Source organism: Morone saxatilis, unplaced genomic scaffold (assembly GCF_004916995.1).
Source record: "Morone saxatilis isolate NCDOM2014 unplaced genomic scaffold, NCSU_SB_2.0 Contig11, whole genome shotgun sequence".
Taxonomy (NCBI): domain Eukaryota; kingdom Metazoa; phylum Chordata; class Actinopteri; family Moronidae; genus Morone; species Morone saxatilis.
Genome location: NW_023339663.1, coordinates 14,215,687 through 14,233,082, shown reverse-complemented (window position 1 = coordinate 14,233,082; position 17,396 = coordinate 14,215,687). Strand labels below are relative to the sequence as shown.

Here is a 17,396-nt window from a genome sequence, read left to right as displayed (position 1 = left end):
ATGGTTGAAATAAAAAAACATTAAAGCTAAAAGATGGAAGCCTTTACCTTTACATGGAGTTAACTCCCTAACTAAACATTTGTTAAAATGTTACAAGCACAAGTGTTACTAATAACATAACTGCATTTCATTTGTGTATGCCATCTTAAGACCATAGGCCTTTTTTCCTTACAAATAAACTATTGCTGACTTCCATTGAGGTGCTTTGATTTCAGGGTCCTGGTACTGTGCATGTTGGGTCACTGTCACATGGTTGTGTAGGACATTTTAATAGAACAGCACTATTGTTACTGTCAGTAATCAGTAAAACTTGCTGTGTGAAGTCAAAATTGACCTCTTTCACAGCAGCCATGTTGACATGAAATGGTAGGGTAAACACAGCAGGCGTTACCAATGATACTAATTAAGGTTCTGTTCCCTTCAGGTCAAACAGAGTGTGGGTGCTGCTATTGGTCATGTTGGCTCACTGGAAAAGCTCTGCAACACTAAATGGAGCTGGACTTTAATTATCTTAGACCTAATTATAATAATGATTAGTTATCATTGGTAACACCTGTTTACACTACTATTTCATGCAAAATGGCTACTGCAAAAAAATTAACCTTTTTTTAGGAAACATCGTAAATTAAAGATATTTAATTCGAAATATATATATAATTAAATAAAATAAACCACTAAAATTAAACCATAAGCAAAGTTAATATCTTATAAAGGTCTGCAAGCATTTTAATTTTACCTCAAAATCAATCACACTCATACCCAGTGTTGGGCAAGTTACTCAAAAAATATACTACTCATTACTCTTTTAAATTGTAATATAATTACTTTACTTATTACTCCCTGCCAAAAATACTTAGTTACACTACTAGTTAATTTACTTTTCTGCCACTTCCCACAAAACTGGTAATTGTGTCCCTTCTCCCCAAATTTACTTACGAAACAAGACGAGACAAAGTAATGGAATATTTCAGTGTTTCCATCTTTAAAACTAGTTTCCTCCACGATTACAAAAAATGAATGTTATTGGATTGTTGGAGGGTGACAACAGAAATAATATCGTAAGAGTAACTGTAATGTTATTACTGACTTTTATTAGTAATTAGTTACACTAGTAATTACTGGGACACGTAATATTATTACCAGTAATGACCTATTGCCCAACACTGCTCATTCCTCCATCTTCTACACTTTGAACTACTTTTGAAAAAGACGACCCGTACAATACCCGGATGTTTGACGTCGTATTAGTGAGACGAAGCTCTCTGAGGACATGACTTTTTGAGCTAAACCAGCGAGGACTCAATAAACGTCCCACAGATAAACAAACGCCACATTTTCACGCAACATGTGGGCTTGTAACAGGAGCCTGAGCAGCACAATGACCTCCGTCCTCCGGGCTCTCCGCAGCACTCCAGTAAATACACTTTATGGGTCTGCTAACAGCGGCTTGCTAACCCTTGACGCAGCTCACCCTCCTCGTTTGTGCCTCCGCAGGTTGTTGTTGTTGGTCCGGGACATGTGCGGAGGGGTCTGTCCACACAGACGGACGGAGAGCTCCGCATCGCCGAGATACTGAAGGAGAAGTTTCCGTCAGCCTCGTCGCTCAAAGTTGTGGATATATCGGGTAAATACAGAGTTATTTAGCATTGGTTTGGATGCCGAAAAAAAAGGGTTCTCCTTAGATGTTGACATGATGTTAACACTGCATGAAATGTTCACCCCTAACACTGTTCCTGCCTGCACCATTTCATTAAATTGATATTTCCAGATGTTCAATGCATCCACAGTTTAGACAGAATAATTATTATTTAGATCTGTTGTTGGGAACCAGGTGGTCGAAACAAACATTTGGGAAGTGACAGTGTTGTTTGTGTTGTCCTCTGTTGTGTTCAGGTGGTTGTGGGGCCATGTACGAGATCCATATAGAGTCCAGTGAGTTCAAAGGAAAAAGGACAATCCAGCAACACCAATTAGTCAATCAGGTAAATCACCATAGCAATCTGCCCGGCACCTTACCTGTGGCAGTGTAAAATAATGAGTAGTGCTAATCTTACAGTTTTTTATTCTTTGTACTGAAATGTACTTGAGCTTGTGTGCTGTGGTCAATATCTGTCTGTCAACCATGCTTGTGTAATTTTACATTAGGGATGTATGATATGGATTTTTTCCCCAGCCTATACGATAACCTCTTTCTCATGGCCGATACCGATAAGACAACCAATAATTGCACATTTCTCTATTTTGAAAATAAGTTCATAACATAAAGTTTGTGCCCACCTGATGGTAAGAAAGGCTAAGATGTAGTGAGCAAAGATGGATGATTTAATATTCCACAGCTCTGTTTTAACCAAATCTAACTTACTATTGTTAACACAAAAAAACAAACAACAGATCTGACTCTTTCTCAAATTTTCATTTATTAGTTCACCAAAAACATAACAAAAATACAGTGGTTTTCATAGAACATAAAGCCCATCAAATGTTATGCATAAGAATACAAAATAAATGTGTATTACTATCGTTAATGACTGATTATCCCCTTAACTTTATGTTTGTGGTTGTTGAAGCTGAATTTTACTCATTCACGTTGTGTTTTGTCCTCTGCAGGCACTCAAGGAGGAGATTCAAGGAATGCATGGACTGCGAATATTTACTGATGTTCCAAAACAATAGAGAAAGTCCGTCCACGATTGAATGTACAGTTTTAAAGTGGATATTGTGTATTTAAGGAAATTCCATGATAATTGTTAAGGTGCCAGTGGCAGCGGGACATGTTGTCAGTTCACATTAACAGTGTGAAATGTGTAAGAAATGTAAGATTACACTAAGTTATCTTTTCTTTTTTTTTAAGTAGTGAAATATCTGCTACTCTGTATAAAACTGGTGAAGGCTACAATACGCACAAAATGACTTGGTAAAATGCTAGTAAAATGTCAAGTCATGTAGATTTCTTCCCAATTTGGGGTCTTCTCAGGGTTGATAATGATGCTGGTGTAGTGATAAGCGTTTGAAGAAGTAATAAATACAACCATCCTGAATAGCGGAGGATTGCTACAGACCCAAAATCAGTTTGTGGAGCATTATTTTGCAGTGCCACTAACACAATGATTTTAAATTGAATACTAACCTCTGAATTGCACATAGACCTTGTATTCGTACTATCTATGCATTGATAATGCAAGTTGCAATAGAAAGCAGCTGCATTCCCCCACACACTTCTTACTTGATTGACTATTGAGGATTTGTGATAAAAAAACAATTTCAACCATTTTAAGAAAACAGACATAGCAATACTAGAAATGAAAGCCATGGAATGCTCTGCCTCACTTTTATTTGTTATTCATTTATTTATACAAACCATATTAAATATTAATACTGTAAATATAAATGTGCTGCTATCGGAGGTTGTTGGAGAGCAGGGACAATTTAACAGTCTTTCAGGAAAAAAATGGAAGCCAACATAAACTAAGAGCCTCAACAATAGTTATTTTCCCCATCTCCTCTTAAAACAATGGTACAAACAGTTGGCTGTAATAAAGCTGTTGACCACAGACAAAGCCTTACATAATGATATGCTGATTATACTAGCCAACCTATCTTATTAGTGCATATGTTGGCTGATAAACAACAAGAAAATGTGGCATGTAAATGCCAAAGAGATGAACTAATACAAAAACTCACCATACTTTGTACAACAGACAACTGACAAATTTATTTCAATTATTTCATAATGTATCAGACTAAACAGCAATGTCCCAAATTGGTATTCTTTTTTTCTTTCTACATAAAAAATATAGCTTAATAACTTTGTTTCAGTCACTCACATCACTTTGTTGAATTACTCTGGTCACCATAGAAGTTCTGCTAGTTGTTTCCTGCACTTATATCTCAATATAGAAAGAAATCACCCATATAATAACATTATAGAATAATTAATAATTACCCAATTGCACAACACTAGTTGAAGGAATTTAGTTGCATTGTGGATGCACAGTATGAGTCCCATTATCAGACTTTTAACATAGATAAAGTTTTGTGCACACTTCACCAGCAGATGGTGCACTTTATACTTTAACCCGCTGCAAGCAGAGCCAATAAACAGGGTCGAATTCTATTCTTGAAATGGCAAACTGCATTTTAATTAACTTGTACCTCTGTGACCTGAACGGAAATAAAACATCATTGAGGACTTGAATTCCGGCTGATTGAATAAGAGTGCAGGCGGTGCAGGTTTCAGGCTCCACTGTGGATCAGCGTCCATCCATCCAGCGGCTGCCTGTCTGTGCGCAGGCTGCACACCACATCACTCTGAGCCCCGAGGAGGAGCGGAGAGGCAGAGCAGCAGGTCTCCGACATGGCTAAAGAAGGAGCAGATATGACGGAGGAAACCGTGTACATGATAGACAAAAACGTGGGGAAAGAAGCAGAAAACGTGGAATCGTCCGGCGATCCCAAAGAAATGCGAGCGGTGATTCTGGCAGGTTTTGGAGGTCTCAACAAACTCCGGGTAACCAAGAAGGCAATGCCCGAGCTTCAGGATGGGGAGGTGAAGATCCGCGTCAAAGCATGGTAAATATGACAATACCAGGAACCCCTTTGTTTTTGTTTTTGTTTTTTTAAATCTACTTATGAATTGTGATGTGCTCTGTCCTCCCTGTTCCCACTGTACATTGTATTTCAGTCGTGAAGCCACAGGTTGAAAGGCTGGAGCTCATTCATGCCAAGCAAAATGAAGAGAAAACAAGCATTTCTCAGGCATTTTTCAAATCTGAATTTCTATTTGATAATAGCTACATCCCCAAGGTATTGATTAGCTCCTTATTGCAGAAGATTACAGCTGAGCCAATTCCAAATATTGGCAAACTCAGAGTTAAGGAAATATTGTTTAATAGAGAATACCTGTTGAATTTGGCCTTGCTTGCATTTATAGAAATAGCTACTGACTCACTGCTGATAATGAAATAAGTAGCACAAGGCAATCCCCAAGTCTTGTATAATAGCTCATACTAAATATTTTTATTTTTGATTTAATAGCTGTCAGTGCTGATTTATATTCTAATATTCAATCAGAGGGATTTAATGTCCACAAACAGACAGGTCTTACTTGTTCTTCATTGCAGCGGCTTGAATTTTCTGGATCTGATGGTGCGTCAGGGGACCGTTGATAATCCTCCCAAACCCCCTCTTGTCCCTGGGTTTGAATGCTCTGGAATAGTGGAGTCAGTAAGTGAAAACACAACAGGATTTGAGGTTAGTGAAATAATTATATTATTATAACTCTGTGATGACTGAATGAACGCTGTTGATGTTGTTGTTCTAAGCAACAAAATCTGCATCAGCAAAACGAGAGACAAGCGCTGTAAGCCTAATAATGAGATGTCCATTACAAATAAAACCATGATCTACACATGCTTGTTTCACGAGTGTCTACTTGTTATCCAGCTACTCTAACATGCTTCTTTCAGATAGGCGACAGAGTTATGGCTTTTGTGAATTACAATGCCTGGGCTGAGGTTGTTTGCACGCCAGTGGATTTTGTCTACAAGATGCCAGATGAAATGAGTTTTGCAGAGGCCGCTGCCTTCTCCCTGAACTTTGTGGCTGCCTATATGATGCTGTTTGAGGTTGCCAATCTGCGAGACGGGATGTCAGTGTTGGTTCACTCAGCAGGAGGTGGTGTAGTAAGTCTAAATTTTCTGTGAATTTGCACAACCACGAAATGAGTTCCACCATTTTATCCAACTCTCATTATAACCAATTACTTTTTGTATCTCACCGTGCAAAATGAAAATTACTTCTCACTAAAACTTGTCTAACATCCGTTTGAGAAATTTAAGTATAAACAGGAATTTAATATAATTAAAATTAATACAGTGTAGATATTCTACACCACTGTATCTCGTTTTCTATGAATGGTGCATACTGTTTGTGTGGTATATATAGAGTTAACCCCAGTGTTCTCAGGCACTGATAAATTGTTGCAACTGTTTGTTATTTTCAGGGTCAGGCTGTGGCTCAGCTGTGCTCCACTGTACCTAATGTCACCGTGTTTGGGATCGCCTCATGTTTCAAACACGCAGCCATCAGAGACTCGGTGACTCACCTCTTTGACAGAAACGTTGATTATATGCAAGAAGTCAAAAAGTAAGCATAGACTTGTGTGTTGTTGTAATGTTGTATTTTCGCAACATGAATTTTCTAATGTTAAAAAAACACATAGAAAGGCATCATCAGGCAGGTTCGCTGTAGCATGTCATACATGTGAACTAATGTGATAACGTGGAGCTTAGAGGGCTGTGGGAGGATGCAGATGTTACCTGTTGCCTTATTTGGTCTTGTGTGGCCATGGTTCCCATGGCAACACACAGCTCATCTCAGAGAGCAGCAGCATTGTGTAGGGCGGAGGTCTGCGCTGGCAATGTGGAACAACTGAGCCAATTAGAGCTGAGCATTGATACCCTACACATGCCATTCACAACACAGCACTCTGGTAGCCAGTTTGCACTACAAAGAAAACACCTCGTAGCAAACACTGGCTGAGATTTGAAGCAATATGACACATATTTACTGTGATTGTGCTGTGAAGTTATAATTTTGAAGATGTTGTGAAGCTCATGAGCATTCTGCCTCCTCTGCTTCTGAGAGATTTAGCAGGGATTTGTGGCTATACTACAGAGTCAGCCAGAACACTTGCAGCATACATTTATAAAACACGCTGTATATTATTCTGCTTATACTTACAGATTCAAAAAATAGTTTTCATGAGCGCTGATTGTTCATGCTTTCTGCCTACATATTAACAGTGGTAGTGGATTATTGTGCCTTTCATCTCTCTTGCCCACACATTCTTCTCAGGATCAAGAGCAAAGTACAATTAAATTACTCTTTTTAGAAAAGGCAAAAACCATGGGAATCACAAGACCACCGGGTGGTTTAGCCAAGCAGGTGTCCAGAGCCACAAGGCAGAAAGAAAGGAATTATGGTCGCCTTGATAACAACATGCTTTTCATTCTTTCATATCTGTGCCCTTAATGAGCCAAACTTTTGTTTTTGACTGATTCTGTGTGCGATAAGAACATTAAACCTTTTGTAACATGATATAAAGTTATAATGTTACTGATGGTAAAGTGGGCATTGCAAAACATCAATAAGTTCTTCATAAGAAAACTGTAGGCAGAGTCAAAAGAAAAAACATGTGGGTTGGATACTGCAACTTTTTCTCAGAGTAATACTCCAGAGAATCAGTGCTCATGTCTTACGAATCTATGATTAGACAAAACCTGAAGCGGCTCCAGAGTATGAATCATAGACTGAATATATGGTCTCATATATATTAACAGACATATCACTGTAAATGTATGAAGTTGGCCTCCAATTGAACTTTATATCAATGAAGAATGTCTGTGGATGAATTCTTCACATGTTCAGTAGAGCTCAAATTGTCCATTAACTGATTAGTAGATAGACAGAAAATAAATCTGCAGCTATTTTAGAGCTGCTATTAATTTTCATTATTGATTAATCTGCTGATTTTTTTCACAATTAATCTAAAGTTTCTCCAGTGTGGAAGCCTTGTGCTTTTCTCTGTTTTATATCATTGCAAACTGAATATGTTAAGGTTTTAGACTGTTTAGACATGTTTGATGTTTTGGGCTCTGGGAAACTGTAACTGGGGGCATGTATACCTTTGATAGACTAAATGATTAATTGCAAGTTAATCAAAAATAATTATTTCTGATGTTCTTGCAGCTCCATACTCATGCATGTATAGTATACAAATCCATTTTTCAGTGGACCTTTATTTTCTTCTTTATTTTTTTAGGATTTCTCCAGAGGGAGTAGACATTGTGTTGGACTGTCTGTCTGGGGAGAACACAAGCAAAGGCTTAACACTGCTGAAGCCTTTGGGAACTTACATCCTCTATGGTGGGAACAATACTTATTCTTTTGCTTGTTCTTTTGCCTTTCCATTGAGTCATTTCAAAGTGGAAATCACTTCATACATGGTCACATTTTAGTCAAGGCTTCAATTGCTGAAATTAGCTCAAGCAGTTGAAGGCATAGGTCAGCATTTTTGGAAATATGTTTCTATGCTTTCTTGCTGAGAGTTAAATTGGAAAATCAATACCAATCTCATATCTTTCCATTAAGTATGAAGCTTGAGCCAAGACACAGATATCATAGCTCAGCAGCCAGCCTGGTGACAATAAGACTTTGGGAAGTCACTGCTCCAGTCCAAGAAATACTCTGGCACATAATCCTGTGTAAATCAGTGAATTAACATTTTTATGTTTTGGTTTTTGTGCGGATTAAACAAACAAGATATATTGTGTTCATTTGTGAGCTTTAGCGGTGCTGGTAGGTGGAATCTGTTACCTTTGAACAGAGCTAGTCTTTATGCTAAGCTATCCATCTCTTGGCTGGAGCTTCATTTTTAACAAACAGACGGTGACAGTGGTATCAATCTTCTCATCTTACTCTTGGCAAGAAAGTGAGCATTTCCCATAATGCCAAACTATTCCTTTACACACGAGTCTTGCATTCATTCAGTGTGTTGGCAGCTCGACTGGATGTCAGGCTTACTTGAATAAAGAATACTCCATAGCCTGAAAATGAATTTATGAATGAATGAATATAAAATGGATTGTCCTTCACAGCTACCAATCTTATCTGATCTGTGTTAATTAATTTAGTTACTGTCAAGCCTCATGAATCAAGTAATAGCATTAGAGGAGATATATTCATTAGTTTTAGTTAAACTGAATATGTGCGACAGCATGCTTGCACAGATCTAAGGGTCTAAAGGTGCTAGCCATTCCTCCCCCATCTCCCCCTTCATGCTCCATGGCTGCCTATTATTGACCAGTCAGTTCTGTCCAGGCTTCTTTTCCACAGCATACAGCAATCCTTTTTGTTTTGTTTTTTCAGGCGCGTCAAACATGGTAACTGGGGAAACAAAGAGTTTCTTCAGCTTTGCAAAATCTGTGAGTCAGAGATGCAGCCTGTCATCCACATTTGAAGCAAACACTACTCTGTTACTATCCAATGAACATTTCATGGCAAATGAAACACACACACACACACACACACAAATGAGTCACTCGGGTTGATCGTGTCTCTCTGTGTTTTTTTTCTTTCTCCAGTGGTGGCAAGTGGAGAAGGTGAACCCTATTAAACTATACGAGGAGAACAAAGTTATAGCAGGCTTCTCGCTCCTCAACCTCCTCTTCAAGCATGGGAAATGTAGTCTTGTGAAATCAGTGATGGACAAACTCTTGTGTCTCTATGACCAAAAGAAAATCAAGCCAGTAGTGGACTCTCTATGGGCGCTGGAAGAGGTAAGAGGCCGGGGAGATCGGAAGGGTGTAAGATGGTGAGATCAATGATTATCCAATTACAAATGAACTGATCATAGTGGTAACATAAGAAGATAGAAGACTTTATGCAAACATCTTGGACAGCATTGAAGCTGTTGTTTGTCACGGCTGCTTTCTGTGGGACATTGTCAGCTGTTCTTGGACAATCTTCCACAGATGGTGGGTAGGTTGCATGTTCCTGTTCAACGATTATCATCACAACCCACACAAACTCTATACATCAGTCACGTCACTAGTAGTGCAATGTGTACTTGCTTATGTCTTGAGCCTGGCCAGGACACAGCTGATGTATCCGTTGCATTGTGTGCTGGCCTTAAGTCATGGGATATCTCATGACAGACATGACATGACATTTACCAGGTATCTGTGTTCAGGTGGACATCACTTACTGGTAAATGAAGGCCCAGAACTGCCCTGTTTGCCTTCATGAGATGACAGTGGACATTCACTACTAGTTGTTGTCTGTGTGAGAGAGTGTCTCATTAGCTGTGGTATCTCTGGAACCAAAACTAATGAGACAGTCAGGGCTAGACTGGCTCAGACAGCTAGATAAGTAGGGGAAGATGTTACCATTGAAAGTTCACCAATTAACTTCTTGACTCCCTTTTCTCTCTCTACATGCAGAGCCAACTATAGACAGGGCACCAGAAAAGGGTAGAAACATTTAAACCTGTACCACTTCTCTTGGACATTACCCCTTCGGTCAGATGGTAGATACAGAAAAACATGAATAGATTGAGTTTCTATTTTAACAGCTCTACACACCTATGGTCCACCTACACATGGTTTCCATTTGTTTGCCTGGTCAGACAATTTCTGACTGACAACTGAGCTAGAGCTGTCAACTTTTATTTAATTTTCAATGTTCAAACGAATTTGCATTATCATGTAATTTGTCCATATTAATGCCGGCTGCAACCCAAATGGCTTTGACTGTCACATACCATAAACGTGTGGCCAGCAATGTCTGTCCCTTGTGGTCAGACGGTGTTTCTTACCCCTGAGTATAGTCTTCATATTTATCCTTGTGGTGTCATATAACTGCTGTAAAAATGGTCTATTATGATGTAAGTATGTCCATCTGCGACCTAAGCAGAAGTGTAATTAGGTGGAATAAGTGAAAACACTGTGTGGGTGTGCACGGTCTTTTAAACTGGCCACTTTGGCACCCAACAACAAAGATGTAGTCACTGTACATTAAATAACTAATTTACTTGTTAATAACAGACATTTTGACTGTCATAGCAGAGCAAACCTAAGTAGAATGCAATGTTATCAATTGCAACTGTGCTTTATACTTTATTATAAGAAAGTCTGTGACTGAGACTTTGCTAAGGTCCATTGAAGACTTATCCTTTGTAGCAGGCACTACTTGTCCATAACTTTTATGAGCCACAACTGTGGAGTCAAAAGAGTAAAAGCCACTGTCAGTTGTAATTAGGTTATATCTCCATTTCCAGTAGCTACATATAACTAATCATTACAACTTATGTTTCAGCCATTTCCTCAGCATAAAATTTAACCTGAGATTGATTTGCCTAATTGTTCCCATCAGTGATATCACATAACATCTGACACATCCTCTGTCTTAAAAGTAAAATGTTTGGAATTTGTTTCACTTCCAAAAATGCTCAAACGAATTCAGATAAAAGGTGAGCCAGAGCAGGTGATTCATCACAAGAAGTCGTTACAAGTCAACTTTGTCTGAGCTTTACACTACTTCTACTCTGATCTACAATCAGAGAGAGAATATGTTGAGGAAATGATTGCCGTCTTCAGATTTTTAATTTCTCATGGGAAACTCCCCGTGTATTGTTGTGATTAAACTTTGGCAGATTGGTCAGGCCATTCACTGCAACTATTGCCCGTGAAGAATCTCATTAGAGGGGAGGATGGCGTGGGATGTAGTGACACTGGCACAGCCTGCCTCGTTTGCTAATATGCTTGGAAGGAGAATTCAGAGGGCGTTGGTTTTCACGTTGAGCATGGCAACCTTTTCTCTCTGGAATGAAAAGTTGGATAATGTGCGTGACTGAAACAGAACAGGAGCTAGTCTGACCACCAGCAATTTTACTACAGAAAAGATTACTCTTTCACCTGGAGGTCCCAATGTAAATGTTATGTGTCAAAAAATAAAAGTAACACACTGTATCTCACAGTGATTGTTTGAAAGTACCCTTGAAAGACACATTACACCTACAATGCTAGTGGATCTTCCCTCTCTTCTCTTTGCTACCTAGCAGCAAAGCGCTGAACAAGTTCCTGACCTATTTTTGCTCTTGGCTTGATTTCCGCTATTTATTTTAACAAATGAATGCTTGTGACACAATGGCTTCCACACAAAGAGGCACATTCAGTTGTGTCTTTGTGTGGACAGTAATGAGAAAGCAAAACATGGCATCATGAATAATATTTTGTGATATGTGGATTTTTCTCTACACAATTGAGTCAGACAAGCTTGAATGAGTCGAACTGATCTTTTATTGTTTACAGATTTGACCTGCTAGGTATGCTGAACAAGAATCATAATAATAGCACAATTGTAGTGCTTTCAAAAAAGTATATACGGTGACAAAGAGCCACAAAAATAAAGTTCAGTACACTCGATGTTTCTCCACTGTTGACGTGCCTCCTTTGCCATTTGGGTGGTAAACTAGCAGGAATCCTCAGATCTTTTGTCTTAGAATAACAGCTGCTTTTTTAAAAAGTCAGAAAGTTAATTAGGTAATTAGGAAATGGCAGTTAAGAAGAAGAAGGGAAAAGAGGAGTACTGTGTAAGAACAATGTGTCTAGTTTGCAGAGGACTGTTTTCTTACAATCATAATTCATTTATACTCACATAAATGAAACAAAAATAAACATAAACTAAAAGAGGATATTACATATTTTCAGTACTGGGGACTTTATTATGTTGAATTTATAAATAATATTAAAATAATTTGTTTTTGCAGGATGTGGCTCCCTTTAAAACTGTATGAGAACATATATAGTTTCTTATAGGAAGCTGCAGAAACGTTTATTATTCACATAATTTGTCTTTAGAACCCACTCTACCATGCCGGTCTAAAGTTTGATAATCAAATTTTTAATGCAAAATACAGCCTATATTGTTCCTGCAAACACAGGGAAAATGAAGCAGTGTACTTGTGTGCTAAATATAAACCTTCTTTGATCATTACTACAGGCAGTGAATTATTCAGTGTGATGTCAAATGTAGCCCAGCCGGCATCATTTAGTCAAAATTAAAGCTATTAACTTTAATCACAGAGTAAGTGTAGATTATAGCTGCTCTGAGAAAGTGGTCCTGTGTCTGTGATGACCAGGAAATGGTTGCAAAAGGGTCTTTGTGTGGATTCAGTTGACAAAAGAAGTGTTTTTTTCCCTCAGGGGCTTTGAAAGGTCTTTTCAATGTTACAGCAGGCTTCCTGTTGGGGAGCTTTTATTGTTGGACGTCAGTCACCCATTGTATGAGCAAAAGTGAAAAGTTATAAGGCACCCTTGTCTCCAGTCTGTTTTTTTTTGTTACACATGTACTTCAGCTCACATCTGGTCTTACACATGATTGACACTATAAAACCATCTTGATTAGACTGAGTTAGCTGTAGCACCGATCCCTTAGAACTTTTGGTTGGTTTAAATAAACTACACTGACGAAAATAAGCTAATTAAACATCTCTTTGTATGGATAAACCCAACCACTTGTTACAGTTTCAATTGTGTTTCTTTTTTTAATTACTAGAAATAGTCATGTTATTTTTAGATGTTCTGGTGTTGTTTCTTAACAGTTCAGCTCGTTGAAAATAAATTGTTTGTTTTTTTTATTTGCAGGTGAAAGAGGCCATGCAGAGAATTCATGACAGAGGCAACATAGGAAAACTAATTCTGGATGTTGAGAAGGCTCCCACCCCTCTGGTAACAACGACACTTTTAATGTATTCTTTTCCTAGTTGATGGGAGAAAAGCATACATGAACAGACAAGGCTGTTAAGTGGCTTGGGCCACATTTCTCAACAAGGATTGACCTCAAGGTTAAGAGTTTTGTGCAATCCTACAAAGATTTACAGTTTTCACAGTGACTCATCTAACAGCACTTTGCATCTTTTGCAGATAGATGAGTGGCGCTAAGTTAACTGTTTGTATGCCAAATTATAATGTAAAAAAAGGTTTATTACTATTTATAACACTGCTTAAAATGTCACACTATGAAAGTATCATTTACAGCTTCCAGCTTTCTGTATTTGATATAGTATTATTACTAGATAAAAGTAAGACTAATAGAAAGTTAATTTAATTTGATTTGATTAATCTGAATTAGATAAACATGACAAAAACAGATACATAATTAAAGTATTATAAAACATGGTTGAGAGTAAATTATTAAGTATATCTATAGCAAAAATGCTTTTCTGAAACACTGTTGAATATTTTGTGTAAAAAGGGTTTTCTTATCTCTGTTTTTAATTAACCCCACAGCTAATTTGCTGACTGACTTGTGCCACCAGTGTGGTATTTTTTGTTGGTTGATAGTTACATTTCTGATGCCTGACATTTTCAGGTCCAGTCAGGTTCATAAAGGAGGCAGTAAGAAGGATTCCCTCCTGTTTTATAGCAGTTGTTGCCATGGCTATCTCAACATCCAACCTATGAAAATTTGTAAACATATTGAAAATATAGACCCGGTGTACAGCCGCCCATTACACATTAACTAGTCTGTACCACTTGATGTCAGCTCACACGTATGTTCACCTCTGTTCTTCTGTATGGGTAACTCAGTATAAGTTAATGATAGCTGAATAATACGTCACCACTAGATGGCCAGCGACAGCACAGAGACCAGTGAAGCTGGAGAGGAAGAAGAGGAGCCCGAGGGAGACAATGACAGCAAGGAGCGAATGCCTTTCATCCATTAAACCCTACAATTCCCACGGCAACACACCTAGAGACTGGAGAAGCTGCACAGATTCACCACAGGGGGACACACTATACACAAGTGATGTGCAGTATGTATGTGTGCATGTGTTGCATGCATGTATGCATGAATGTACCGTATGTATGTATCGAATATGTTTGTGCCTCTTGTCTGTTACCTACTGTTTGTCAGTTGATTGGTCAAGCAAAGTTTTTGGGAAAATGAAAACTGAGAACATGTTTGTCACCCAGGCAACAAGTGTAAGTGCCATTCTCAAAATAGTATTATTATATTCTTTACTGTATTATAAAGTGATGTTACGCTAGCCAATGATGTGAATAGGTTTGTGTCCATTTTACAGTTAATTGCCTCTGCCACCAGTTTAGCAACAGACTGAATAAGCTTTTAAACCTACTGACTTGCTGTTATCACTTTGAAAGCACACATAGTGTCACATGATGTCTCTCCCCAACTGTAAAATGATAAAACAACTGACAGAAAGTATTTTGATGCTTCAGACCAAGGGAGTGAATCACTTTCTCATATTACAATAATAATAATGCGTACGCCACTAGAGGTAGAGTCTGTGTGTAGGTATGTGCATGATATTTTATTCTTAGGTGCCGACCATGTAATGTTATGGGATCACCAGTGCCTTTGAGCTACAAATGAGTGTTTGATACTTGAACTGCTTTCCTCATGTGAAGTTTGTATTGAACAAACAAACAACAAAAACAGTGTTTTTAACTGGAATATTAAAAAAACGATTCTTCCTCGTCTGATCATAACATTTGCAGGAAGATGAATCTGTGGTGCCGCCGGAGCTCTGACATATTTTCCCACTAAACTGTATATTCACAGCTTTTACTGAACCACATAATAAACGACACTAGGGGTGAAATAGAACAAATTGGAGTTTCAAATTTATATCTGTGTCAGAATCTTGCAGAATATATGTAAATACAACAAACATGAGATAAATCAGTAAATTCTGGAGGGTCATGAAGTGGTCAGTCAGACTGCAGTTCAAGGTTTGTGGAGTCAATGCTTTGTATGTCTGACCAAAGTTGTTTACTTGCTGGTGCCTCACAACAAAAGTGCCATAAGACTCCAACATGAATTATTTTTTACAATGAGCTGGTTTATAAAGGCAGGGTGATTTAGGTTTGAGCAACACTGTGTATTGATTTAGTATGCAGCCATCGGCTTTACTCCACATCTGCAAGTTGTTAATGAAATGCAAGAGAAGAACATCTGTCAGGGATGTTTGCCACAGCCGCCTACTACAGACGGCTGATCAGTTTTTATTTTTAATTTATCAAGTAAGTGAAAACAAACTGTATTTTTTGTATTATTTCTTCGGCCATGCTTATTCAGTGTATTTTATATTGGCTAATCCTCTGAATTATTTATTACTTGAATTATTCAAATGAAACCAGAGTATACGTCAACAAAGTATTTTCTCAACTATAAAAACAATAGAAGTGTTATAATAATTCCATTTCAAGAAATCCAAAATGTATCAGTTGAGTAACAAGAAAAGCTAACAACTTTGAAGTTGAATGATAAACGGGGGAGAGACAGTGTTAATGGGTGTACTAAAGTGATTAGATTGAGAAACTGATTTTGGAAATAAGGATAATGATGTGTAGACACTTAGGAAATACATCTTAATTTTGATGCCTTTTATGTCCGGTCTTTGTGTGTGTGTGTGTGTGAGAGAGAGAGAGAAAGCATGTTTTATTATTTTGAGTGTGTGTGCTCATATTGCCTTGTAAAAAAAAAAAAAGAAAGAAGAAAAGTGTGTTTAAAGAAGTGTTTAACATTGTAGTGTGTTCACAAAATTCCTTATAAACTATGGTTTGCCTGTGGTCGTATATTTTCGTCACATTTTTTTGTTGTGTGCTTTCTTTGAGTACAGCTCTGTTTACTTGAATAAATTTAGTATTCAAAAGTATTCAGTGATCGATGTTTTAATTTATTTCACGAGGTTTAGAGATGTCAGAAAACATTTAGGTTTTCAGTGATGTATTATGTCGTTTCTTGTTTCCTAAAAAAGTATTATTTGGTGTGCATTATGTTTTTAAATTTTGGAATATAGTACTAGCATATGGCACATTCTGCATAATCCCTCAGTTTGGCACCAGATGGCAACAAAGTAAGCTATTTTAAACTTCTACAGGTAGTCAGTATAGTCAGAATCAATTCATATGCTTGTAGAACTGCTGCAAACTGTTTAATTTAATAGCTTTGCAGCGTCTTAATCACTAATAAATAAATAAACAAGAACTCAATTTGTGGTCCGGGATTAGTTTGGGGTTTTATGTCTTCCTCAAGACAGAAAGCGAGAAGTGTCAGCAGAGACTGCATTGGAACGGCATACCATTTTTTGCATGTTAACTAAACATAGAACTTATTCAGTGAGTGTAAAGTAAACAGATGTTACAGTACCATTTGACATCCGTTACACCTACTGTAAAAAAAATAATTATACTCTTTGATTTTTTATAGTTTGTATAACTTGGTGAACAACATGTGTTTTGAATATTTATCACACACCAGTGGGTGTTGCAAACAATAAAACCAGAGTTTGATTAGAATAAATTATATATTAGACTAATATGTCAAAGCCTACTGCCTTAAATGAAAGTTAATGCTTAGAAATCTACAATTGTAACTGTAGCTGTAAAATGGGAATGTATACTGGTTTTGAGAGTTGTATTGCTATACTGAGCCATGCAAGGGTTTTTCTTATTTAGCAACCCCCTCTCATCTTTATACAACATCTCACTCTAAAAATAACCAGAGGTGGGAGGTGGACTTCCTCAGGTCTAATAGCCGCTTTATTTTTTAAGATTACACAACTGGAAGTCTGTGTGATGGAAACATTTAAAAGATGTCTATACAGTGTAGCAGCGACATTTACTCAGTTACTTGTTTTCATGTACTGAGAGTTGTAAATTAAACTCTTATTAGTGTAGATTAATACCACTTTGTGTACATGAATCACATATTTCAGTGTTGGGTGGTATCATTTGACAGTTCCCATACGTTGGCACTATTTCATTGAGTTGACGCCAAGGTGTAACATTATTTTTCACTTGTCCAAA

The 17,396-nt window shown here is 37.6% G+C and overlaps 2 protein-coding genes across 2 annotated transcripts; both read left to right on the top strand.

Moving 5' to 3' along the window:
* The first annotated feature begins 1,225 nt into the window (after positions 1-1,225).
* On the top strand, positions 1,226-3,065 carry bola3 (bolA family member 3). Its single transcript, XM_035652468.1, has 4 exons — positions 1,226-1,414; positions 1,495-1,624; positions 1,894-1,982; positions 2,608-3,065. The coding sequence occupies exons 1-4, from the start codon at positions 1,346-1,348 to the stop codon at positions 2,671-2,673; spliced, it is 354 nt and encodes a 117-aa protein (XP_035508361.1). The 5' UTR covers positions 1,226-1,345; the 3' UTR covers positions 2,674-3,065.
* Positions 3,066-3,205: 140 nt separating this feature from the next.
* Positions 3,206-16,209, top strand: vat1l (vesicle amine transport 1-like). The gene is made up of 9 exons (XM_035652467.1): positions 3,206-4,569; positions 5,121-5,250; positions 5,466-5,681; positions 6,002-6,144; positions 7,823-7,926; positions 8,929-8,984; positions 9,144-9,338; positions 13,206-13,289; positions 14,189-16,209. Exons 1-9 carry the CDS (start codon positions 4,355-4,357, stop codon positions 14,285-14,287), a joined length of 1,242 nt encoding a protein of 413 aa, XP_035508360.1. The 5' UTR covers positions 3,206-4,354; the 3' UTR covers positions 14,288-16,209.
* Positions 16,210-17,396: the final 1,187 nt, after the last annotated feature.